Below are 26,521 nucleotides of genomic sequence, written 5' to 3' on the forward strand. Positions count from 1 at the left end.
TTTGTAATTTGGCCACACGGGAAAGAAAAACTAGATAGCTTCCTCACACATCTCAACAGCCTACACCCCAAAATACAATTCACTATGGAAATAGAAGACAACAACCAACTGCCCTTTCTTGACGTCCTAATCTACAAAAAACCTGATGGCTCCCTAGGACACACTATCTACCGGAAAAAAACACACACCAACCGCTACTTACATGCACAATCACACCACCACCCTGCACAAATAAACTCCGTAGCCAAGACTCTCATCTCCAGAACCAAACGCCTGGCTGACAAAGACCACTTGACAACTGAGTTACAGAATCTCTCAAATGTGTTAATCGCCAATGGATACCAGAAAAACAGGGTTACGAAGCTAATCCAAAAAGAAACGCACAGACACCCCGACTCTTACACGGGAAGACACCCGAAGACACCAAAACCTGCATATATATATATATATATATATATATATATATATGCCTTCTACTTGTTCAGTCTTTGCAACCATGCGTTGTACTTAGAGTAGATCCACTGAAATGAGTAGCTCTAAATTAGTCATGTCCATTAATTTCAGTGTGTATAGGTACGACTACTCTATGTCTAACATTGGGCATATGTGGTTGTTTCTAAGCTATTATGTTCCCTCCAGATGAGTCTTAGGCTTTGTTGAATTTCCAGGAAAGGGTAAGCTTTCCAAATTGTGTAGCAATTGATACAAATTGATTTATATGTGTCTTCATAATTTCCCTTATAACAAGGGAGTTTAGTCAAAGAGGCTCTTTAGGCCTAGCTCACAGCTGTGCTACTGGGTTGATGGGACTTATAGGCCAAAACATCTAGACTGAGGGCACCAGGTTAGGGAAGGCTGGCCTAACACCACATTGTTGGAGGTTATTTTTTTAGCTCTACTCTGTTCATGTAGGCAGCCAGCTTAAGAACTTTTAAGTTACGCATTATCTCTGGCATCAACTGTGTCGCCCTCAGCAGCTGCTTGGTCTTGCCTACAAGGCAGAACCGGCCTTGGACCTAAGATATTCAGAGATTTTTAGGCTTAAATCAGCTGATTACATTAGGCCAGAGGATTTTAGGAAGACAGCCGAGAATGGCGTGTGTGTGTGTGATACAAAGAAGGAAAGCCCTCATAGAGTGGGGAAGTATACAGCAGCATGAAAATCTTGAGATAATGGCTTTTCCAGCCTTCAGATGATGATAAAGTCGTGTATTCCCAGAGGTCTGAAGGAGCCCACCAGGTTCACTGAACAAAGTCTATTGAATGACACATTTCTGAGGAATGTAGCTGTTTAGAGTTGGAAAGAATTGAGGTGGAAAAGAGTAAAGAATTCAACTAGCAAAATCAGAATTGGTACTGAAAACGGTATAGTTATCCTATCTGAGTATTTGTCCTTGCTGATGAGTAGTCAGATTCAGATATTTACATCCTTGGTAACTTTGACAATTTCAGCTGGCTGCATGGAAATTTTCAACACAGTACTCTTAACTTCTTTATATTTGAGATTTTCATAATTAAAACCATCAATATCCAATAAAAGGCACTCAGCTGAGGGTAGATTAATACTGTACCATATAAAATCCAAGATGAAATGTTAATAAAAATGAAATCACCATACTTTATCAGAACTGTCAGCATTAATTCTAATCTTGTTTGCAGAGCAAATATTGCAGCAATGCATTGAGATTTCTTTGCAGCTATACTTAATTGTTCTGACATAAGGTATTGGGGGGGGATAGAAAGGGTAAGACACTTAATGAGGAAGCTTCTCCATTCTCCCAAGATGTTAAGAGAAGATAAGTTTCTAGTATAAATTGCATTTCAGTTTCAAAATCAAATTAATGTAGGGCAATATGGGAAAGAGAGAAAATGTAGTTCCCTGCACTGAGGTGACACAAATCCTCTAGTGTAGACATCTTATGAAAAAGGACACATAATATGTTCATCAGACATAATAAGCTTTCTACTTCCCTGAATAGACATTAGGGAAGGCTGAAGACTTCTTACTTGAGATCTGCACAGGGAAAAATATTTCACAGTTGACTAGTCTTAAAGAGCATTGAAAATCCAGGAATTTTGCAGTGAAAAAGTGGCCCTCCCCCCAGTAAATTATAGAATTGTGAGCCAGCTCATATAAGCAGGTCTTGAGTTTTGAATTATTTTATATGTAGTCTTACCAAGACTTGGATTATATGATAGTATAATTGTAAATTTATGATTTACTGATTAATTAAAGGGTTCTGTTGGATCCTGATAATTTACAGAAGGAATTTATAATGCCAATGGACTATTATATCTGTAATAGCATGAATTTATATCCACACTTAAGGGCATGCCACAAGGCTGTACAGTAGAAGTTCCACCAGCGTTGTATCTGACACTGGGTAGGGAAATCTGTCCTTGATGAACATGGTTAGGGTCAGTGAAAGAGCTTTCTTGTGTGTCCTTGCATTGAAGACACAACTGAGCTCAAGAGTCTGTTTGAAACATGCGGTTAGAAAGACGACATGCTCCCTTTTTTTCTTTGGGCACCTAGAGAGGTACTGCATGCAAGTACCGCATCCACAAAAGGTGTATACAGTGGTACCTCGGGTTAAGTACTTAATTCGTTCTGGAAGTCCGTTCTTAACCTGAAACTGTTCTTAACCTGAGATACCACTTTAGCTAATGGGGCCTCCCACTGCCACCGGAGCACAATTTCTGTTCTCATCCTGAAGCAAGGTTCTTAACCCAAGGTACTATTTCTGGGTTAGCGGAGTCTGTAACCTGAAGCGTCTGTAACCTGAAGCATATGTAACCCGAGGTACCACTGTATGTATTTTCACCCACATCTGAAAACTAATTACAGTCATACCTTGGGTTACAGACGCTTCGGGTTGCGCGATTTCGGGTTGTGCACCTCGCTGAACCCGGAAGTACCAGAACAAGTTACTTCCGGGTTTCAGCGCACACACAGAAGTGCTAAATCACGCATGCACAGAAGTGCCGAATCTCCTGAGTTGTGTATCTTGTTAGATTGCATATATATTTTTGAGGAGTGTGTGTGGAAATGACTCATTTGAAAGTGATCTGGATTTGATACTGTAAGCGACTAAAAGAATCTACTTCCTCTCTTGTTCCTGTCATTTTGCCTTCTTAGAGCTTGAGCTTGATTTCTACTTTGAACCTAGATCAGGACAAAGCGCCATCTAGAATTATAGAATTATAGAATCGTTGAGTTGGGAGGGACCATAAGGGTCATCTAATCCAACCCCCTGTGATGCAGGAATCTTTTGCCCACCACGGGGCTCAAACCCATGACCCTGAGATCAAAAGTCGTGTACTGACTGAGCCATCCAACACATCTAGTCCAGCGTCCTGTTCTCACAGTAGCCAGCCAGATGCCTGTGAGAAGCAGGACATGAGCACAGCAGGGTTTCTTCCACTACTAGCAACTAGTATTCTGATACTAGAAGTACTGTGTAAATATGAGGCTTAAGTTTTTTAGAAGTACAGTGGATGCTCGGGTGGCGAACGTGATCCGTGCGGGATGCACGTTCACAACCCACGTCTGCGCACATGCGGGTTGCGCTTCAGCGCTTCTGCACATGCGCGACCGCCAAAACCTGGATGTAACCCGTTCTGGTACTTCCGGGTTTCGGCGGTCCGCAACCCAAAAAATCCCAACCTGAAGCGTCTGTAACCCGAGGTATGACTTTACTGTATGTTTCTGTGCATCTGTTCAACACATTCAAGAGATGAACAGCGAATATGATAATTCTGTGTTGAATACTGTATTTAGCACCTGTCTGGTGGGTGATAACATCAGCGTTCACAGCAGAAATTGCAGAGGGAAGTTGGGCACATAAGGAAAGCAGGAAAATCTATTAGATATGTGAGCAAATAGAGGATATATATTTTTGATTGCTACAGTTGGTAGACGTTAGTAGATGTGTCTCATCTTGTTTTGTGACATTGTTTACACTTTCCTTGGTGTAAACCAGGGCATATTTTCACAAGTGCATGTTAATAGCCATTTGGAAGCCATGCATGTCGGTTTTCAAATGTGACTGCTTTGAACTGAGAAAGCTACACCAGTCGGCTATTTTGTGTTAGACCAGGGGCCAGGAAACTTTTTCAGCAGGGGGCCGGTACACTGTCCCTCAGACCTTGTAGGGGGGCCGGACTATATTGGGGGGGGAATGAACTAATTCCTATGCCCCACAAATAACCCAGAGATGCATTTTAAATAAAAGGACACATTCGAATCATGTAAAAACGCTGATTCCCAGACCACACACGGGCTGGATTTAGAAGGCGACTGGGCCGGATCCAGCCCCCAGGCCTTAGTTTGCCTACCAATGCATTAGACTGACACCAACTTAAATCACAAGTTCAGCCAGTGTTCTCATTAACAGCATTCCTTAAAATCCTGGTTGAATGGGAGCCCTGGTTAGCCTTAGCTGTTGTTGAGACAGGTGCCTCAATCACAATAAATGGAAAGAAGCAGAGCTTTCATGGAAGGGAACATGTGGTCTTGTCCTCTGCTCTTATAACAGAGCAGATGAACTTCTGCAACCAGATAATGCAAATCAGAAAACTTTGCAGCAGTATTGTGCACAGACATTTGTAGGGACCAGATTTATGGGGGGGGGGGAGCACGCAGGCTGCAGGAGGAGAAAAAAAAAATACCTCCATCCACCTTTCACTGATGGATTCCTTCCATCAGCAGATGAACACTATTAGGTACTACGCTATGTTTGCATGTTAGATATATAATGTAAATGACAAGTATTTGAATTAATGATGTTACTAATGTGACAGCTTCATTATAATGAGGTTTCATATTTCCCTTTAACCGCGCCACCTGGCATTCATAAACTCAACTATTTGTGATCTACATTGTGGCAAACAAGAAATTTTGACGGGACTTAAAGTATTTGAGAACTCGGAGTTAAGACAGAATTGAAGCCATTCTGGTTGCGTTTTACTTTATATGGTCCATTGCCAACTGCACCAATTAGGATTTCCTTAACAAACTTCAGCAGGGAGACTATTATTAAATGACATCTCAGAGATCAATGCTATCGCTTGACCGTTCCATAGTCTCCTAAGAGTTCTTCCATATTTATTCTGGAATAGATTGAATGGCATGTTGTTGGTATTGATGTGACCTTCTCATGCTCCTTTTGATATGGAAGGTCTTTTTCTGCTAACATCAGATGATTTGTGTTTCAAGAGGAGAAATCAGAAATGGTCATTTGGCTCAGGAATGATGAACATGTGTCCCTTCATATATTGTTGGACTTTAGCTACTACCTTTGGCCATTCTGACTGGGACTGATTTTATTTTACGATTATTTAATTTAAAAGGGTTAGTGCTTCTCGCTGTTTGTTAACCAGAAGGTTGGTGATTTGAGCCCACCCAGAGATGGCTGTGGGCAGGATTTCTGCATTGCAGGGGGTTGGACTGGATGATCCCTGGAGTCCCTTCCAACTCTACAGTTCTATGCTTCTGTATCCCATCACAGCACACAAGCAGCCATCCATCCAGACACTGACTAAACCGAGACCTGCCTGGTTTCAACTAGGCAGTAGCCTCCAGACCAGGCACCCCCGAACTCGGCCCTCCAGATGTTTTGGGACTACAACTCCCACCATCCCTAGCTAACAGGACCAGTGGTCAGGGATGATGGTAATTGTAGTCCCAAAACATCTGGAAGGCCGAGTTTGGGGATGCCTGCTCCAGACCATACCCAGATTGGAGTTGAAGTCAAACAACATCTGGAGATGCATCCTTCATTTAGCCCATATAATTTTGTCTTAGGTGGGGCTGTTGTTCCAGTTTTAAAGGCTATAGTTTAATTAATGGCCTTGCTCTTAATCAATCCACTTTTTAAATTGGTTAATTAATTTTATAGCATCTTGGCACAGATGGTATTTTGAAAACGTGAAGATAACTGTTTGTCTAGAATTAATACCACAGCGGGAGAATTTGTGGAAATATCTTAATCCCAACACTAAAAATCTACCAATGGTATGTGTGTACACACTTTCCATTGTGTCCGCACACACAATTTTAAATTTCCCACCGCTGAGTTTCCTTTCACAGGGAATAGCTCTTGCTTAAAATCTGCAGCAAATGCCTTAAGAATTAATCAATCAGATTAATCCATCAGTGCCTTTATCTTCATATGTATGAAGATTCATGTGGTAAAATAAGGTACATGCAAAGTTGGAAAGTGTCAAGTGTAGTTCTATTCCTACAGAGAGTTAAATAAGACTGGATTTAACCAGCACTTGCCTGGACGCATTGTTCTGAGCACCATAGATAACATATATAGGCAATATAATAATAATAAATATAGAATAATAATTTATTATTTATAACCCGCCCATCTGGCTGGGTTTCCAGATGTTTCAACATTCCTGATGAACAGCTTTTAAAGTCATTTTGACTCCTGTTCTCTGTACTCCACACATAAAGAATGAAATACTTTTCAATAGGGGTGAAATTTCGGAAAGAATGAGAGGAAGCATTTCTGTCTACCCTTGCAGCATTATATATAAATAGTAAAACCCTTCGGTCATACTCTTTGGCCAGTTAGTTTTTTGGGGGTGGTAAAATCTGACTTCTAAGCTCAGGTCCATCATTGCATGGTGAGATAGTAGGAATAAGGGAGGGCTTTTGTCTTTGTCTTTGTGGCGGGGGTGTGGAGGAGATTTCCAAGGGCCCCATTTCCCACCACACATTGGAAAGCTTTTGCACTTTCCTCAGCTACTGAAATTTTCAACAGGAGTGGATGAAAAGCTTCTCTGCCAGACTGGGCCTCAGAGGCTATAGAAATTTACTGGCAGAAAGATCAGTATGGCTTATGGAGAAGGATCTATTCTTATTGTCTTCCCTGAGGCCTCATGTGATTGTCAGGGAGTATTTACTAAAGCACATTTTTGACATTTATCTCACCATGGGGTGGTTAAAAAAAACCATGCCTGGCGTTAGCCCAAACAGTTTTGTGAATCCACCGTGATAATACCCTTGCAGCTGCCCATATTTGTTTGTTTACTACACTTAGGTTTACTACACTCTTAATATGATTCCCTAGGCCATCTGAATACAGAGTGAGACCTGGTTAGCTTCAGTAGTACCACCACTGAAGTACCATCTTTTCCCTCCAAACCATTTTCTGGGTGTGATGAGCCATTTACTTTGCCACACACCTGTTGGGTATGTTTAGCCTGGTAGAAGAGAAGACTGAGAGAAGATTTGATAGCCATATTCAAATGGGAGCAAGCTTATTTTCTCTTGCTCCTGAGGGTAGGAACCGAACCAATGGATTCAAATGACAAGAAAGGAGATTCCAACTAAACATTAGGAAGAACTTTCTGACAACAAGAGCTGTTTATCAGTGGGATGAATAATCTCAGAAGGTGGTGGATTATCCTTTACTGGAGGCTTTTGAACAATGGTTGGATGATCACGTCATGATTAAATCTATACTTTAGTAATCAGATACCATTCAATCTAAGAGGGGTCTTAAACGTATTTCCAGTTTAGGAACTGGTCAGTCCAGTTTGCCTTTCAGCCTGTTTTGCTCATGCAGATTGGGTTGACGGGGTTTCAAAACACCTGGCAGGCCACAGGTTCCTCATCCCGGTTCTAAATGGGAAAATGCACATTTTATAGTTCTGCAGCCCACATAGGTACAGATTCACTTCTGCAGCCGAACTTCACTGCTTGCTTTGTTTTCTGCTAAGTAGGTTTTGAAATTGTAACAATAGCTCATCATCTCAAACATTTATCAGCCAGCTTTTAAAAAATAAAATCTCGAATATTGAAGTGTGGTGATTCACCCAGCTGCGCATGTGGGCTGGAACGTGTTTTCTGAAAATAATCACTATCACTTGCTTTTGGCATCATACAGCTCTCTTGAAATGAAACTGCAGATGTATCCGGAAGGTTAATGGCCACTTAGAACTGCAGAGATTTAGTAGGATATCAGTAAAGTTAAGGGGAAAGAATGAAATAGGGTTAATACTCGGGATTTTAAAGGATCACTTTAATTTCATCATTTGATTGGAGGGAAGCTTTGAGCCACTCTTGTTTGAAAGTGTAATAGAAGCTTTATTCCCAGGAAATCCTTGGGTTGATCCTATCAGTTGGGCATTTTCATATACTGTAGATGCAGTATGCTCCTGCAATGGAAAACAGACTGCGGTGTTGTATAGTAATGAAGGCATTGTGTGATGGGCCATAATGTTTCCATACACCAGGGTGAACAAACACCCTGTTGGGGCTGAGAGAGACCGCTGCCTGAAACTACAGGCAGTGTAGACAGTATAGAACTACCAGAGGTCTAACCTAACAACATCAGAATCTTCCTTAAACTGAGCTAGACCAATGGTCCATCCACCTCAGTTTTGTCTACACTAATGGGCAGCAGGGGTTCAGTCAGGGGTCTCTTACAACCTTACCTTAGACTGGTATTGAACCTGGACCTTATGTAGGCCAGGCAGGCTACACAGATGCTCTGTCACTGAGCGACAACCATTGCCAAAAAATGTAAGGTGCAAAGTGAGTGGAGCTTACACATGAAGGCCATTTTAAGTTGCTCCATGTAGTAGACAAGTCCTTGGTATGACAGATAGGTGAGCAGCCCTGCCTGTCAGTCACTTGCCTGTCAGACGATTGATAAGTGGGTTGGTTTCTACCCACCTATCAAATTCCCTTATGCAGCAGTTCCCAAACACTTAACAGACAATTGGCGCTTGGCAACCTTTGCACATAGACCGGGCAGAGTGATGAGCATAAGGCTGGCATGACTCCTTTCTGCAGGGAACTTGGTCATGCAGCCAATCCACCCACTTCTTAACCAGCCCCACATCTAATGTCACATCAGGTGTGGGGCGGGTGGCCCTGTTTGGATGGAAATGGCCTCGTGAGCCAAATTGGAAAGCTGTGCATGGCCAAGTTTCTCCCATGTGCCACTGCTTTGGGAAAGAATACAAGCACCTGTCTGCCCAGTTGGTAGCTGCTCCAGATCTTTGATAGGTTAATAAGAGGGAACCACATCTGAAGGGCCACAGGTTCACCATCCTTAGTGTAACTGATGATGTGCATAATTTACTAAAGCTATAGTATTGAGGAGTAGCCTGTAAGCTCACCTGTGGCATTAGAGCTTCAGAATCAATGATAGATTGAAGAAATAAGTAAGTGTGTGTGTATGTGTGGTGGCAGACTTTGTGATGCTAAATGAGTATATGCTATTTTTTTGTTTTAATTTTTAGTGGAAGTTGGCAATTCCACCCACATTCATTTATATTCTTTAGTAGTCTCAGCAGGAAGAAGCTAACTACCCAAAATCCAGCTTACTTTGGTGCTTGGCTAGCTCAAATCTGAAATAATGTTTTGTTGTTTTTTTGTGAGGTATGAGACATTGTTGAAGTTGCACCCTGGTTTTGCATTTTCCCATAATGGAGGGGAATGGGTTGTGATAACAGCCCTTGTCTGCAGCTATCATTTTCTTTGCTAAGACGATTCCTTAAAAGCTAAGATGATTCCTTAGCTGGCAACTTCGCAGTTTTTATGTGGTGAAATGAATCACAGCACTGTACCTTAAAACATGTTTCTTCTGCAGAAGATGATAATTAGCTGGGCTGTCCCCTGAGGAAAGAATGAAGCCAGAGAGAATTTACATGTTGTTGGTTTCACTAATTCTGGCATGTTTCCACCAGCATGTCCACATTTGTGAATGCCTGAAAATGGATCTCTTTTTGCTGTGCCTGTATTTGCATAATTCCTTCGGTGAAGAGTCTAGCATAGAGATACAGATTCTTTGCTATAGTTCTATAGATGATTATTCTAGCAATGAAAGGCCTATCCATTGGGATACATCAGAATAGGTTTGTTTTTCCGTCCAAATGACAACAAGCAGAGCATTGCTCATGCCCACGCTATTTAATGAAACTAATTCTGTACCTAAGATCTGTAGACTGCATCCCTCCTTCTTTGCTTACCATGGCTGATTGATTACTACCTGCTGAAGAGTCTTTTGTTGTGAGCAATTTATTCTGATGTAGATTTAGCTATGATTACAAAGGATTTTAGCTATGATTACAAAGGATTTTAGATTGTCTTTACCCATTGCGGACGCCTTTTGTTCCTAATGCCAGTTTAAAAAGCATTCCCCAAACCCCAATTAGCAATCTGCCCATGCCCCCTGTTTCTCCAGAGCTTTGTTGTTGTTGCTCGATTTAAGATGTATATATCTTGCAAAGCAAATAAACATGGCTGTGCCAATTTTATTTACTTAAATAAATGAAAATCCTGAAGACTCTGAATAATGAAAGCTTGACTGGATGGTAATGTTTGATTGAAAACAAACATAAAATATCCAGTTAAAATCCAGTAGATGAAATATAGGAGGAATAATAATAATAATGGCTAATCTCTGACTCAGAAATGGGGATTAGCCCAATAAATATTGCCTTGGACATTTTTTGGTAGAGCTAGCAACCACTTTGGTTGTAACTTTTCTAAGCTCATTTGCAAGGTTGCTGATGTTTGCTGTTCTTCAATAAGCAAGCTATAAGACATTAGGCAAAGTAAAATTCTTCATTCTCTTTTTGTTTACCAGAAAAGCTACACAGACCCTTCAGCTTTTATTGTCATGTTTGTTGCATTACACCTTGTATGTCTTTTATAGAGAGAACAACATATTCTAAGTGGCATAAATTATCTATAAACCTTTTGATGACTATTTCTGCTTCTGATTTCAAGCTTGTTATATTAGTGAAGCAATAAATAAATAAATAAATAGCCCTGTCTGGACATAATCCCAAAGTGTGCTTATTTGAAGGGCTTGTAACCCCTTGTCCTTGGCCACAAGAAGATCAGATTGTTTTGCTTCAGTTTTTAACTAATCACAGTTTAGCATTATGTATGTCTTAAGCTCAGCAAACTGTGGATAGTCTGAAATTGTGGCATACTGGAACAAGCCATGTGTGGTTTATGAAGCTGGCATGTTTCAGTAAACCATAGTTAAAGCTAACCACAAGTTTAGTGTTTGGATGTAACACCAAGCTTTGGGTAACTGAAAGCAGAAGCAGAGGTTTCTGATCTTCTTGTGGCCATGCCAGAAGCGAAGATTGGATGAGGGAGTGCATGAGCCAGACACTTGTTCACAAGGCTGTTAATGTGTCTGAGCAAGGCCATTAAAGTGTGATCAGTGCTGCATGTTGATAGTATCAGCGAATTCCTTGGCTGGGATATAGAACATCCTTTGCATGAGTGGACGGCACTGCTGCTGGCATAGGGTTGCTGTCCCACAATTTCTTCTGATTCTGTCTTCCAAGTCTAGCCCTCTCCTGCATTGTACCTCATGTTATTCTTGTTTTATGATCCTGAAGAGGGTAAGACATTACAGCAGAACTAGGAAGTAAAACAACTGCTGTACAAGCAAAGTTCTGATTGAACAGCTTTAGATCCAGTCCTTTATATTGTTGTTTTGTGACCTATACTTATTATTTATAAATTGCAACAGAATGCATTTCATTTCCATGGATAAGAATTTGTGTGTGTTTTTCCATTGTTTTCATTGCACCCGCCTTGTTACCGCCCTACTCTTGACATGTTCCTGCTATCTAACACTTTCATCCTCTAACCACCTTTTATCTCATGAAGCAGAGGGGAGATCATTATTAAAATAAAATACGATCATTAACTGTAGTTTTATTAACCCTGATATTCATCTGTAGAGTTGCATGTACTAATGAGGCTATGCCTTCTCAACCGCCTCATTTAAATTCTGATTCAGCCATGAAATTCACTGGGTGTTCTTTTGCGTGTCACTGTCTGTTAGCCTAACCCACATCACGGATAGTTTTTCATGAAGAGAAATTAGACAGGAAATACTGTAACTACACAAGACTGTTTTTTGGGGTAGCATGTATGAAGTATATATAAAAAAACTCCCCATTTTACTCTGCTCAGAAAACTAACGGACAGAGAGCATCCTTATCTAGAACGGATACTCAACTTCTCTCAATATTATTTTCCTGGGGAAATGGTTTTTGTAGTTGGAAACGCCAGTACATTTCTGACAGTGCCACAAAGTTTTCAAGCCCTGCAGCTTTCTTAAGCAAGAATTCATTGCAGCCAAATTGGCAGATAAGCCAAGTCAGATACATTGCCTCTGAATTCAGAAAGCAGACTGGAACATTATCTTGACACCTCCAGGAACATAAAAAACTTCTCCACAGTAGAGGCTTGATAAGAAGGCATGTCGTCTTGTAGCAGTTCTGGAGTAGTCAAGATTGGTCACTTACTACTTGGATTGACAGACTTATATTTATTTACTATTATAGGTAAATATACTATTATATGTTCTCTGTGTATTCCAATTTTCAGCTAATTGTCTTCCAAAGTTGCTCACATCAATTTAAAAGGAGAAATATATCCAGTAATATTGGATGTTTCTGGAATGACCTTCCTATTCTAACTCTGTATTGTGTTCACCAGAGTGGAAAATACCTTTTCTGGCCAGCATACCTTATCTCCTATTGGGCCAAATGTGAGAGTTTTTGAAAGTTTAAAGAGCAGCAAAAGACTGTTTGCAAAAGGGCTTTGAAATGGGAAAGTAGAGGAGGTCTGATGTTTGCTTCCACCCAGTAGTCCTAATCTAAACTGTTCCACATGCCTGCAATTTGCATTGCCAAAAACCCCAAAACAATTTTTTTTCCGAAAATGCAAATTGCAGGTGGCCCAGTCTGGATCAGGACTTCTGAGGATTTGATGACATCAGAGGTCCACCTTTCAACTCAGATTTTAGGTGGGTTGCAGAGAGGCACTTCAAGGACTAGAAGATGTATAGTAGTTCTGGGGTGCGGAACAGATTGATTTTCATATGTCTTGATAAGTATTTGATTTTCCCTGGCAGAGTGGGCTTTGGGGGTGGACACCCTAGCTGATAATAATAATAATAATAATAATAATAATAATAATAATAATAATAATAATTTATACTCCACCCTCCCCTACCTCTTACAAATTGATGCTTTCAGACTTCCGCTGCAAAGGAACTGGCCAGTGAATTTTTTGCTTCCTCAGACACCTCTAATGGTCTGTTATATCACTCCTTTGTGATGCTTAAAACAGGAGTGAAAATGCTTTTCATAACTAACACTTTGGGGAGCTGGAGGAGATACATTGCTGCATTAAGATGTGCTTGGAATCTTCTTTCAGTACCTTTAGAGAACTGGAATAATATTTGAATAATTACAAGGATGCTCCTCATGGCATATGCTCTTTCTCAAAATGCAACCCAGATCCTTTCTGCATGAGGGAATACTATAAAACAAGCCTCTTTCATTATTGTGCTTTGTTTTTATTTTGGCAGTTCTATCTTTCTGTTAGGTAGAAATCTACCTGCTTGCCTTCTTGTTGGAGCAATTCGTTTCTGCAACATCTAAATAAATTTTTAAAGTATTATACAGGGGACCCATATTGGACATCAAAGCAAAGAGTTTTTGGGTGTTGTTGTTTGATTGTAATGTATCTGAGACCAAGTTGCGGAAACAAGGCAAAGTTTGATATGTATCCTTGATGGTTTTAGGTAAAGGTAAAGGGACCCCTAAAACCATGACATGAGCGCCGCAACCCCAGAGTCATGTCGCTTTATTGGCTGAGGGAGCCAGTGTACAGTGTGTAATTTCCTCTAAAAGAGAATTTATGGCTTCTAAAGCTGGTAGCCCAACTCCTAATCTTGGATCAGATTCTGAAAGAACAATTGTTGCAGCAAAAGCTGTACCCAGTTTTAGCTAACTCCAGCTGTAAACATCTGCTTCCCCTGCCATTCTCTGCCTCATCCTAAATTCAGACTGCTCCATACTATTTTTTTTCTTGAGACGGACACACACACACACACACACACACACACCTATAAATCACTGATTCCAGACTCTACCAGCAGGTAAATTAACAATTCAGGAAAACATTTCTAGTCACTTTGAGGAAATACATCAGCCAATCATCCCTGTCTTTTAGCAAGCACTCAGCAGAACACAGGAAGGTTGCTTATCAGCCACAAGGAGAAGTGGAAGGAAGCTTTGGGGAAAGAGTTTAATACTGAGGGGTGGGGGTGCAATGGAACCGAAGAAGCCATGAGCTTCTGACTTGTTTGATCTAGTGCATCACTTCTGAACTGGACTCCCATTACAAATCTCTAAAAATATATGAGACACCAAAGGAAATGAGACTGTTCCATTATCTATAGCAAGGAAGAAGTGGAATTGAAGCAACTATATTTTAGATTGCCTCTTGTGGATGCCCCATTGCTTAGTAATCCTGTAGCTATGGAGTTCTCCATCTTCTTCAGGAACAGCTTAATTGAATAAAATAAAAATAAAAGGTGTGCTATATCATTATTCAAGCTAACTATTCCAATTCTTTATATACTTACCTAATGTGTATAGGCATTACTATTATCCAAATAGATACATATTTTAATCTACTGGCTGTGGAATGCTGAGGTGCAAATGTCCCCTTAATCAAGGTTTAAGAACTGATTGTTTTTCTTGATTGCTTTATTATGATGCTGATTTTGAAATGGTTTAAAATATTTTTTGAGTTAGTTACAATGACAGATGTCCTCTGCTGTCTTATTTACTATTTTGCTGGTTGTTTTCTTACAGATAATTTTCTATGAATTTATGCACTGTAAACTACCTTGGGATGATGGTTTTTACCCTGAATACTGCATAAAATACTTTAAATATAAACAAATAAATGCTTTACACTTCTGTTGTTCACATGCCTTGGCATTTGCAAGAGATAGACATACCACAAAGTTGTCATATGGCAGGATTTGGATTAGGATAATAATTGTGTTACTTAGCAGAAATAGGAGGTATTTATCATTGTTTGAGGGGAGACATATCTCTGCTTTGCTGACTTAGCACTGCGGTGTGCATTTCATTCCCCTTCAGTTTCAATAGGACTTTCTTCCAAATAAGGACAGTTAGAATTACAGTCTTAGTGGGCATGGAATCTGAATTATTCCTTGTGTTTTTTTAAAAGGCTAAGCCATTCACATGTAAGGTTAGTCATCATCTGGCAAAGAGAAGGAAAAACAACAACTAAGCTGCAGCTGTTAGCACTTACTATGCCTCTTGAATAAACAGAATATTTAAGGTGCTAGTGCCAGGCATGCTTTATGGGAACATAAATGTGCATCCACAGAAAACCTATTTTAAAATATGATCAGGGGGCAGAGTATTCGTTTCATCACTGGAACTTCTTGGCCTCTTTCTTTTTCATTCCTGAAAGTTCCCTCATTCTCTCACAAAATGGAAAAGAGTAAAGTAGCTCAATTGCTTCTGTATCCAGAACACAGCAACTATACAGTTGTGTTTGGCAATTGATTCTGTAATAATTGGTTATGTTATAGGGTTAGGGTTAACCTCAATATCGCTACCCTTGTACAGGGTCAAGGTATGAGATGACTTCTATGATGGTGAAGATTTTTTTAAAAAATAAATAACTACAAATAATATTTTCTGATTCCAGCTTTAGTCCTGTATAATCAATTATTGTGTGAGAGAGCACAATATAAGCTAACTTTAAGTCTTTGGATGAAAGTGATGATATCAATGTATTCTAGAATCCATGTCATATCAGAATATAATAACTATAGTGTGCAAACTTTTGAGTTCTTCACCAGGCTAGAAATAAAACAAAGGAGAGGAGGAAAGAAAATAGGCTGATGGTGAAACCATGGAGCCTGCATCTGGTCATAGTCCTTAAGATGCAGTGTGGGAGAAGGTAGCACATTAAAATGAGGTGTTGGGTACTAGGCAGGTTTCTGGTTGCACCAAAAGCTGCTGGGAAGAAGGAACAGTGACTGAGACTTCATGGTTCTACTGTCAGTTATCTCCAGTGTTAGAAACTCGGTTATATTAAGATAGGCGCCAAATGGCTCTTCAAACCAGGGTTGGAGTCGCTGCTCCTGATCTAGCCTGATGCAGAGTTCTGAAGAACTCAAAATGCCCAGTGTTTTGTGGCATTTTTGTTGGCCTAATAAAGGTATTGCCCTAATACTGAGTTTAGAATGCCTTTTGCTTGTTGTGTGACTTGGTGGTAGTGGTGGAAGTGAGTGTGTGGCCTGTAGCCAACTGGCTGCTGTGGGTCTTTTGTCTCCCCCCCCCCCAAAGAGAGTCTTTGCCCTGTTGGCATCAGGGAATGGGAGAGATAAAATAGTCAATGTCTTTTGTCGGCGCACTTGTTGGCATCACCTTATCTATGTTGATTTGCACTTTAAGCCCATAAGCTACAATTGACAGACCAGGACACTGATTTTGCTTTCTCCTTCATGTTATCCAAGCAGATAATCTAAGCGATGCCTTGAAGAAGCTGAAGATAACAGCTGTTGACAGCACAGCTGATAGCTTGGAGGGGTGCTTGGACTGTCTGCTTCAAGCTCTGGCTCAAAACAGTAAGTTTTATTGTTCCCTCCAATTTCATACCATATGATTCAATCAATAAATGATTATGGAGGTAATAAGTGTATCAAATGGAATAAATCTGTAAGTGGAACTGGCGCAATAGCTGTTTACGTTGAACAGAAAATAGCAGAGGGCGAGGGAGACTTTAGAAACAAGAAAACTAAAACCCGGATATTAACAACAGCCAGACTATGGACCTGCAGATAAACCTGCACCCCAAGTCTCCACTGAGAAAAGTCTGCCCCCCCCCTTTTAAGATCTGTGCTTTATTATTAAGTTGAAAAGCTATCAGAATAATTTTGTGACACCAAGCCGTAGAATTCTGTATGAGAAAATGCAATTGTGGAGTCACAGTCACAAATAATGCTGGCTGCATTATTATTATTATTATTATTATTATTATTATTATTATTATCATCTTTGTGGAACAGAAAAGAATAGAAATACATGGAAAATAAACAGAAGGTACATGAAAGACAACTCACCAGAGCAGTAACTGAACACTACTGGCCTAGACTAGTGTGATGTTCGAGGCAGACTGTCATCTATATGCATCTCAAAAGTAGGGGGATGTTAGGAGACATAATAATGTTTCTGTCTCTGGAGTGTATTGTCGCCTCCCCAAACAATTTGGGGGTGATCCCTCTTGTGGGGTAGACAAGAGAAAAAGGTGGTGATAATAATGATCCACCCCAACAAAAACCCAACAACTTGGGAACAAAGAAAAGCTGATCATAATGACGATGATGAGGCCTTTGAACTGCACTGCCCCTTGGGCAGAAGCAGCAGAAAGGTGAAGATGATAGTGACAATAATGATGCCTTTGTGCTGGGTCTCTCTCCCCCAAGAATTTTGGAACAATCAGGAAAAGAGTGTTAATGATGATGGTGATAATAACGAAGGTGCCTCTGTACTGGGCTTCCCCATTCCAGCCATTTAGAAGTAGTTCCCGCTGTAGGGCGTTCAGCAGCAACAGAAGCCATATCCTTCTCAACACACCCACATACTCAGCTGAGAACCATCTCCAGCAGCTGCCTACTGTAGGCAGCAAGACAAATACAGCCGCAACAGGGGGATTCCTGCATTTCTTCGCCCACCCCCACATTTTCAAAACGTTCCTCGAGCAGCTGTGTACTAGCTCTTCTGTGCAACTGTCCTGGCTCCCGTCCAGCTTGAAGCAGCAGCCTGAGTTCAAGGAGTCCAGGATCAAGGGAAGGAGGTCGGAACTGCAAGGAAGCAGCAGAGTTGTCCTCACAAGGCGGCATGTCCATCTGCTACTCTTCTGAAGATGTGGCAAGGCGTGCTCACTTGTGAGGCTCTTGTGCCTTGCAAGACTGCCAAGAGTGCAGACACTCACTGAGTCGGCAAAGATGCATCTGTTCATATGAGTCTGTGGCTAGGTCCTGAGTGACCAGACTGTGGGCTGATCATCTGACTTGGCTCCTCCACCCCCAACGGTTGACTGATGCCCTCTCTGGGTTCTGTTGCTACGTTTCTTTCTCCAGAAGGGAAGAGAGTCTGGCTTCCCCTACTGGGGCAACCAGATCTGGAGGAAGTAAAAGTATGCCCACCTTTTTTAGCCCCAGTTCTCCAGTTTCAGCCTCCCCCGCCTCACATTATTTTCATCATCATCATCATCATCCTTCCACTCCACTCCTGAGCTTTGGGACATATGAGAGCAGGCAGCAAAATGAGTAACAGGAAATTCCCCCACTTCCCCCCACCACCACCACCTCAGCACAAAATATTTTTTGAAGCCTCTCAAGTGCCTGCTCACTGATGGCTCGACGTGGTTGGCAGGCAGCAAAATAAAACAAACCAAGCAGCAAATGGGTGGATCCTGCTGATCTTTCCATAACCATATTTCCATGCTTTGGAGGACATCGGGGATTCCCTTCTCCTGGTGTCCAACAAATCATTTCTTGACTTCACTCATTTACTGAAAACACTGGCAGGATAAGAGCAATACCTTGTCAATACTGGCTATTACTAAATTTAATCAACGGATGGTTTAAAAAATGTCCGCAATTAACTTTGAAGGAAAAGAGAAATTATTTTGTTTATGTCAGGCATAGACAAACTCGGCCCTCCAGATGTTTTGGGACTACAGCTCCCACCATTCCCTGAGCACTGGTCCTGTTAGCTGGAGATGGTGGGAGTTGTAGTCCCAAAACATCTGGAGGGCTGAGTTTGCCTACGCCTGGTTTACATAGTTCAAAATGGGGATATTTCTTCTAGTGATGTCTTACAGGAAACTACGTTATACCAGGGTTCCAATACCCACTTGGTCATGAAGCTCACTGGGTGAACCTTGGGTTAGTAACTATCTCTCAGAATAGCCTACCGTGCAAAGTTGTTTTAAGGATAAAAATAGGGGGCGGGAACCATGTATGCCACCTTGAGCTTCTTGGAGGAAATGTAAATGTAATAATAACAATGTATAAATGTAATAACAATGTATAAATGTAATAATAACAAAATAAATAAATTCAGCTTGGTGACTGGCAACAGCTCTCTATCATCTCAGGCAGTTGACAGTGATTGAATTGGAGGCCTTTTTACATGCAGAGCATTTGCTGTGCCGCTGAACCAGAGTCCCTTCCCAAATACCTTTCTTGAACTCTACATGTAATGCTCCTTCTTGTTAGAAGGTGCTAAAAATGGTCATTTATTATACAGTTTGATCGCCCCATGCAATTCCACCCCATCTTATCTGGACAACAGATGCTCCTGAAAATTCAGACCTTGGCCTTATCAGTCTTGGAAGATACTGAATTGTTTGTTGGATCATTTTTGTCCTCGGTTTTTCAGCTTGGCCTCTTAATGAGGCTGCTAACATATTAATCTCAGTTATGGAAACATCTCCTACTGGGACCAAACTCTCAACAGCCATCAGCTCATGGTCCCAAGATGGTCAGCCATCAACTGAACCATTGACCTGAAAACTTATAATTGGCCAAGCCAACCAAGTTTGTCCTGTTTCCCATAGATTGTCTAGTGAGGTTTAATATTGTGTCAATGAAGGTATTTATTTTTTTAAAGACACCAGATGAGTCTTGAATGGAGAGTTAAATCTTAAATTCTGGCTCATTTACAAAGAAACAAAAATAAAGTCTCCTGTTAACAAAAACTTATTTTTTCCTTTTATTTAAACCATTTTTATCCTGCCCTTCACACTATGGTAGCTTCTAGCAGTCAAAACTAGCTGTCTCTGTTTGAACATTCCTTGTTCTGAGTTGAAGTTGGTAGTGACGAAGCGCAGAGCCTCCTTGGTGGTGGTGGACTGCTTGTGAAACACTCTACCAGGGGCCCACAGCTGGTACCTACTCTTTTCAGCCTTTTGGGTGCTAGATAAAAACACTGGGTTGTATCCAGCTACATTCTACTCAGACAAGACCCATTTAAATTAATGAACCTAAGTTAGTCATGTCTGTTAACTCTAATGAGTCTACTCTGATTGGACTAGCATTGGTTAAAACTGTTGTTCTCCCAAGAGCTTTGTGAATTTATTCTGTTGGCGTATCTCCGAGTCTACGGTACTTTATTTTGTGTTATTGTTGTTGCTTCTGCCTCCATTTTATTTTATTTTTATTACAGTGGTACCTCAGGTTAAGAACTTAATTCATTCTGGAGGTCTGTTCTTAACCTGAGGTACCACTTTAGCTAAGGTGCCACTCTGCCGCGCCACCAGAGCACGATTTCTGTTCTCATCCGGAAGCAAAGTTCTTACCCCGAGGTACTATTTATGGGTTAGCAGAGTCTGTAACCTGAAGTGTCTGCAACCCAAGGCACCACTGTAATTGCTTTCTGCCTTATAAGATTTTAAAGCAGTGGTTGTCAAACTTTTTTCCTCTGGGCTGCACTTTCAGAATAAAATTTGCTCACACTACACTGAATTTTTTATTGGTAAGAAACACATTAGAAAACAAAAAGAAACAACTCCTAGCAGTGCTTGAATTGTAACATAGAGCACAACTACTTTATAATATGAGCATGGGACACACAGAAAGTATAAAACAATCCAGCTACATAAGAAAATGTATCATTCCCAAAATATAATCATAAACGAGTCTTCTCCAGCACTGACTTTGAACGGCGATTCTAGATCACATCTAGGATTGTCCTCAGTATCACTTGATCTGCTTGCTCTCATTTTGAGAAGATATCTATCCATATTCTGAAAATTAAAGAAATTGTTTTGATAAGATATGATACTGAACTACGCTGAAATATTTAAAGGGAACTGAACCAGACCTTGTAAAAACTCTGTTCCTTATTCTTGTCAATGTTACATCATAGAGTTGGCACCTGGAATTGGATACTAACTGCTGGAGTATCTGCACTTAATTCAAGATGCTGGTTTTCAGACCTGAGGTGATAGGCTGCTCACCCTAATAACTATAGAGATTCCGGATCAGAAGATTATTCCAACCTTTGGCCTTGGTGTGACTTTCATAAGTCACCAACGCTCCAACAGAGACAAAAAAAAATCTTTTAATGAAATCCTCTGACTAGCCTAAAAAGAAAATGTCTGGCATTTCCAGTAGTTTAACAATCTTGCTGGGTCCCAAAAGTTCCCTTACATGTTGTTAATCCCCCTTCCTGAGCAAGGAAAGCAAGAGAAGGTCTGGTTTGATGGATTCTCATCTGCCCTTTTCCTAGCTGGTCTCCCCTGTGGCTCATTACCTTCCATATTCTGTAGTGCTATCTGTACCAAACAAAAGGCTTATAACGAGGGCGTTTCACACACATCTAGCCTCCAGGAATTTTCCAGGGAACAACAGATGGGTGTTCTCTTTCCAGTGGTGGAATTGCTGCGTTACTTTGTGCTTCCTGCGGTAGGGCTGACTGTGACAGCTGTGGGCAGGCGTCTGTCTCTCACTCTCAAATGCACATGCTCAACTTCAAATGAACTAGGGTGTGTGTGTGTGTGTGCGTGTGTGTGTGTGTCTTAACAGGGTGAGAAAGAGATCTTGCATTGGCAGAGCCTGCAAAATATGACATGCCGGGTTGCGGGGAATTAACAGATTTAGTTGAAATGGGTGCTAGATCTTTCTAACTATTCAAAAAGGCTCTGCTCGGTTTTATTATTGTATTTACTGCATTTAATACCCCATGTTTTTGATTCTGAAGGTTTAAAATAGCAAAACAGTAAAGAAGAATACACCGTAAAGTAAAATGCAGAAATAAAAATGGTATAAAAACAAACAAGATGAATTTTAACAGGGAGAAATGTAAAGTATTGCACTTGGGCAAAAAAAATGAGAGGCACAAATACAAGATGGGTGACACCTGGCTTGAGAGCAATACATGTGAAAAGGATCTAGGAGTGTTGGTTGACCACAAACTTGACATGAGCCAACAGTGTGACGCGGCAGCTAAAAAAGCCAATGCAATTCTGGGCTGCATCAATAGGAGTATAGCATCTAGATCAAGGGAAGTAATAGTGCCACTGTATTCTGCTCTGGTCAGACCTCACCTGGAGTACTGTGTCCAGTTCTGGGCACCACAATTCAAGAAGGACACTGACAAACTGGAACGTTTCCAGAGGAGGGCAACCAAAATGGTCAAAGGCCTGGAAACGATGCCTTATGAGGAACGGCTAAGGGAGCTGGGCATGTTTAGCCTGGAGAAGAGGAGGTTAAGAAGTGATATGATAGCCATGTTCAAATATATAAAAGGATGTCACATAGAGGAGGGAGAAAGGTTGTTTTCTGCTGCTCCAGAGAAGCGGACACGGAGCAATGGATCCAAACTACAAGAAAGAAGATTCCACCTAAACATTAGGAAGAACTTCCTGACAGTAAGAGCTGTTCGACAGTGGAATTTGCTGCCAAGGAGTGTGGTGGAGTCTCCTACTTTGGAGGTCTTTAAGCAGAGGCTTGACAATCATATGTCAGGAGTGCTCTGATGGTGTTTCCTGCTTGGCAGGGGGTTGGACTCGATGGCCCTTGTGGTCTCTTCCAACTCTATGATTCTATGATTCTATAAACTGTGGTTTTAAAAGACAGCAGAGCACCGGGGGGGGGGGGGGAGAGACCAGCAACTGATCCTTAAACATCTGTACCAGAATCCGTTTTTAAACAATCAAGATTTTACCACTCACCAGAAAACAAGTGATGATTGAGCCACATTAAGGTTGTTGTTTTTTGCTTCAGTGTACACCAGGCAGGCACCACAAATAACCCAGAGATTCATTTTAAATAAAAGGACACATTATACTCATGTAAAAAACATGCTGATTTCCGGAGCATCTGCGGGCCGGATTGAGAAGGTGATTGGGTCGCATCCAGCCCCCGGGCCTTAGGTTGCCTAGCCCTGCCATAAGCAGGTGAGTGTGTAGTGTTCTCTCCTCTCCCCAGCCCCCATTAGTTTCCTCTTTCCCCACCATTATTGGACTCTGAAACAGGAGATTTGTGTGAGCTTAAGATGTAAAAACCCACAGTACAGGGTCAGGTGTACTTATATTGATCAGTGAGGAATCCAAGCAGCCTCTGAGAGAAAGCAAAGGAAGCATTGGCATAGAACTCTCTGGAAGAAGTGAAATATAGAGATTTTACGTGCTTGTGAAAACCTTCCTAAGTGCCATCTTGTGATCTTGCATTTGTAATGCAGATTACAGTTTAGTTTTGAAGAATGAGTTCCCTTTGTGTTTAAACTTGTAAGGTTATGTGTGTCTTTTTTAACAAAGAAAGAAGATTGAGTACAAATTTGTGACACTGACAGTAGATGTGTGTTTCATCTTTTTTGTGCTTTGGACTATTCTCCCCACATCCCCAGTTTAGCTATCTTATGTTTAATGTTTCTGGGTGTGTTACAAGTAGTCTTGCAGTCATGTTTTTTACCAAACATTGTTATGTTTTGTTGTGTTATCTGAAATTAGTTTGTATCTATCATCATCATCTGTTGGTTACTATTGTGTTTTAATGTTGTATTTAGGTATATATTGTATATGATGTATATTCTTTTTGGGTGGTTGATATTACCATATTGGTTGAAACAACAGCAAAAATAAACAAAACAAAATGAAGCAATATTACACGGCATCTGAATCTCTGAGCTTTGAGAGACAGGGTTCTCCAGGGTTCAGCTTCCTTAGAATGAAGGAAGACTGTGGTGTCTTTAGGATATATGGTTTTATTTACATATATACTCAACCTGAGCATAGGATGGAAGGGCTCACAGCATTAACACCCCAAAAACTCTTACTCCTCCATTCATCACAGCTTTAGAATCCAGTACAGAGCAGTTTCTGACTCCAGTTTCCTGTTCTCACACACTACTCTGATTATTGTTCTCCTAAGTAGCAGGTACATGAGGCCGTGGGTCAGAGAAAGGCAGATAGCAGGACCTGCACCCATTGCAAGGGAAGAGGCTTCCAGCATGATCCATTGCTGCTGTCCCCTGGGTCATAGCTTTCAGGCACCTTCCTTACCATCTGTCATGGTCACTTTACTACATTTGTCTTTTACTACAGCGGAGGGAAGAAGATCCCTTCCATTCTGGGTACAAATGCTCCTTCACTTCGTATTAAGTTACCTGGGGAGTGGAGTTGGGTCTCTTTACATAGTGGGCATCCAATAAAAAGCCATGGAAGAGCAATTTAAACCTTTGCTCTCTGTGCTTGTTCTTATTTCACTTTTGGTCATGCTGTGGTAAAGACTCCACCCTTGAGTTTCAGACCCTGAAACCTTCCTATAATGTCAGAATGGGTTGTGGCAGGGTAAGTGTTCAGATTAATTTTTTATTTTTATTTTTAGATTGAGTTTTGAGTTAGAAAGAAAAGCAGGCAAAGCACATACAGTGGTACCTCGGTTTACAGACACTTCAGGTTACAGACACTTCAGGTAACAGATTCCGCTAACCCAGAAATAGTACCTCAGGTTAAGAACTTTGCTTCAGGATGAGAACAGAAATCGTGTGGCAGCAGCACGGCAGCAGCGGGAGGCCCCATTAGCTAAAGTGGTACCTCAGGTTAAGAACAGTTTCAGGTTAAGAACGGACCTCCAGAACGAATTAAGTTCTTAACTCGAGGTACCACTGTATAGTCTTTGGAGGGGAAGTGCCTTTGTGAATTCTTCAACCTGAAGTTCCAGGTTCAAATGTGCCCATATCCTCAACATTCAATATGGGGTGTTCCTCTTCCTTCCTTCCTTCCATCCCTGCCCACACAGACACTTCTGAAGTCTGCCATTTTACATAGTGTTAAGGAGTTTGTGTTGCAGTAATGAAATGAAATGCAGTATTAATTTCTCCATTAAAATGGGTCTTGCATCCAGCTCTTGAGGGATATTTATTGCACCCCAAGACTTGGTGTTTCGTATAAAACTTCAACAGTACCTATTGGGAAGGGGTAGTACATTGGAGTAAGAACGAATGCTACTCCTCCTAATTGACAACCACTAAATAGGCATGGCTGCCTATCTGAAATGCCAATACACTGAATGGCATTATTACTCTTTTTTCCTCAATTATATTTAATACGATTTTAGTGATAATTATGCCTGTAGTTAAACATTGCTGCTAGAATACAGTGTGTTAAAGAAAATGAGCGTGGTCTGAAGAAAGGTCTGTATGTTTTGTGAGTTGCCCTCTTCCAAGTTGGGGAATAGTCCCTACTTTCAGTGAGCAATGCTATGCACCCACATCTGAGGCCCCCTATGCCCCTATGACTCACTGGATTATAGCAGAGGTTTAACAGAACCTTCTTATAGCCAGTAGTGTACAAATGGAAACAGTAAATAGGAAATAGAATAGCTGGCTCTTTCAAGCAACTTACATTTTCAGATGCAATCTTACACAGATGTGTTTCCTTTATAGGCTGGGGGGGAATTCAAAAGGATAAAATGTGGATGGGTCAGTTATCTTATCACGTTGTCGTCATCACTGCATACTTCCCTCATTTTTATGCTAGGTCACAGGTCTCCTTTTTCTGCACAGCCCCCCGCCCCCGCCCCAGTTGCTAAAAGAGCAAGATGAATGTGTTACATCGTGTTGCATGCGGCTGATCATAACTTTTTTATAATTCGTCCTCTTCTCCTTTGATAAGTGCATGTGGGAGGGACGTGATGAAGCCAAGATAATTTTCTGCAGCGTTTGCTATAGATTTGGAACACCTTTGCAATTATGGTGCATACTTACTTTCCCCTTTAAAGGGATAAATCACACATATTGCTGGGTTAATAAAATTGGGCTGGGCGGGGGAGGAAACTTGGGTATGAATGACTCAATTTTAAGGTGGATGCTGTATCCTCTGGCTACATCAGTGCTAGCATTTTTACAATAGGCATAGCACAGCCAGAGCAGTGGTAGAAACGACACTTAACACTGGCATGTCACAATGTTGCTGCTGTTTACAAAGCATTTGTTGAGGATGGAACTGGAATAAAAGCAGTTTCCTCACATGGTGTACAGGGGTGACTAATCTGTGACTGCCCCCTCCGACTAATCTATGACCATCATCATCCCTGACCATTGGCCAATCTGGCTGCAGCTGATGAGAGTCCAGGAAGATTTGGAGGACACCAGGTTAGGCACCCCCGGTATACAGCCTTGTATATAACTACTCACTAGAATTCCATGCAACTGAGTGAGCAGGCAGGTGGAGAAAGGCCAAATTTCCCTGCCCCCCATATCTCAGTCTACTGTGTTCCATGCTGACTGCAAGTGAAAGGAAGCATCTTGGCTGATGAGGAATGGTAGGCCAGTTAATTTAAAAAGCGAAACAAAACAGGTAGTAATTTTTTTGGCTATGTGTATAAGGTTGATTATAATCCAATTGTCTTCACCAGTTTCCTGTCTAGGTACTGGCAATGCCCAGATGTGCTTAGCTTCAGAGATGGCACTACATATTTAACCTTCAGAGCAGGAGTGGGAAACCTTTGGCCCATCAGATGTTGCCCTAGCAAGCATGGCCAGTAGCCAGGGATGGTAAAAAATGTGCAATATCTATCTAGAGTGCCAAAAGTTCCCCCATACCTGCATTAGAGCATTATTCGGAAATTAGATTTTCAAGAAAGTAATCATAACCTATAAGTAGTAG

The 26,521-nt window shown here is 41.1% G+C and overlaps 1 protein-coding gene across 4 annotated transcripts in view; it reads left to right on the forward strand.

Annotated features, from left to right (window-relative positions):
* The window catches only part of RAP1GDS1 (Rap1 GTPase-GDP dissociation stimulator 1), a 97,295-nt gene that overhangs the window by 16,923 nt on the left and 53,851 nt on the right, over window positions 1-26,521 (forward strand). For 3 of the 4 annotated variants that reach the window (XM_082238433.1, XM_082238431.1, XM_082238434.1), the window contains exon 2: window positions 16,359-16,469. In XM_082238433.1, coding sequence (XP_082094559.1) covers window positions 16,359-16,469 — 111 coding nt within the window. The remainder of the gene's footprint in view (window positions 1-16,358; window positions 16,470-26,521) is intronic. The other variant, XM_082238432.1, reaches the window with a different exon arrangement.

Source organism: Podarcis vaucheri, assembly GCF_965113315.1.
Source record: "Podarcis vaucheri genome assembly, chromosome: 9".
Classification (NCBI taxonomy): domain Eukaryota; kingdom Metazoa; phylum Chordata; class Lepidosauria; order Squamata; family Lacertidae; genus Podarcis; species Podarcis vaucheri.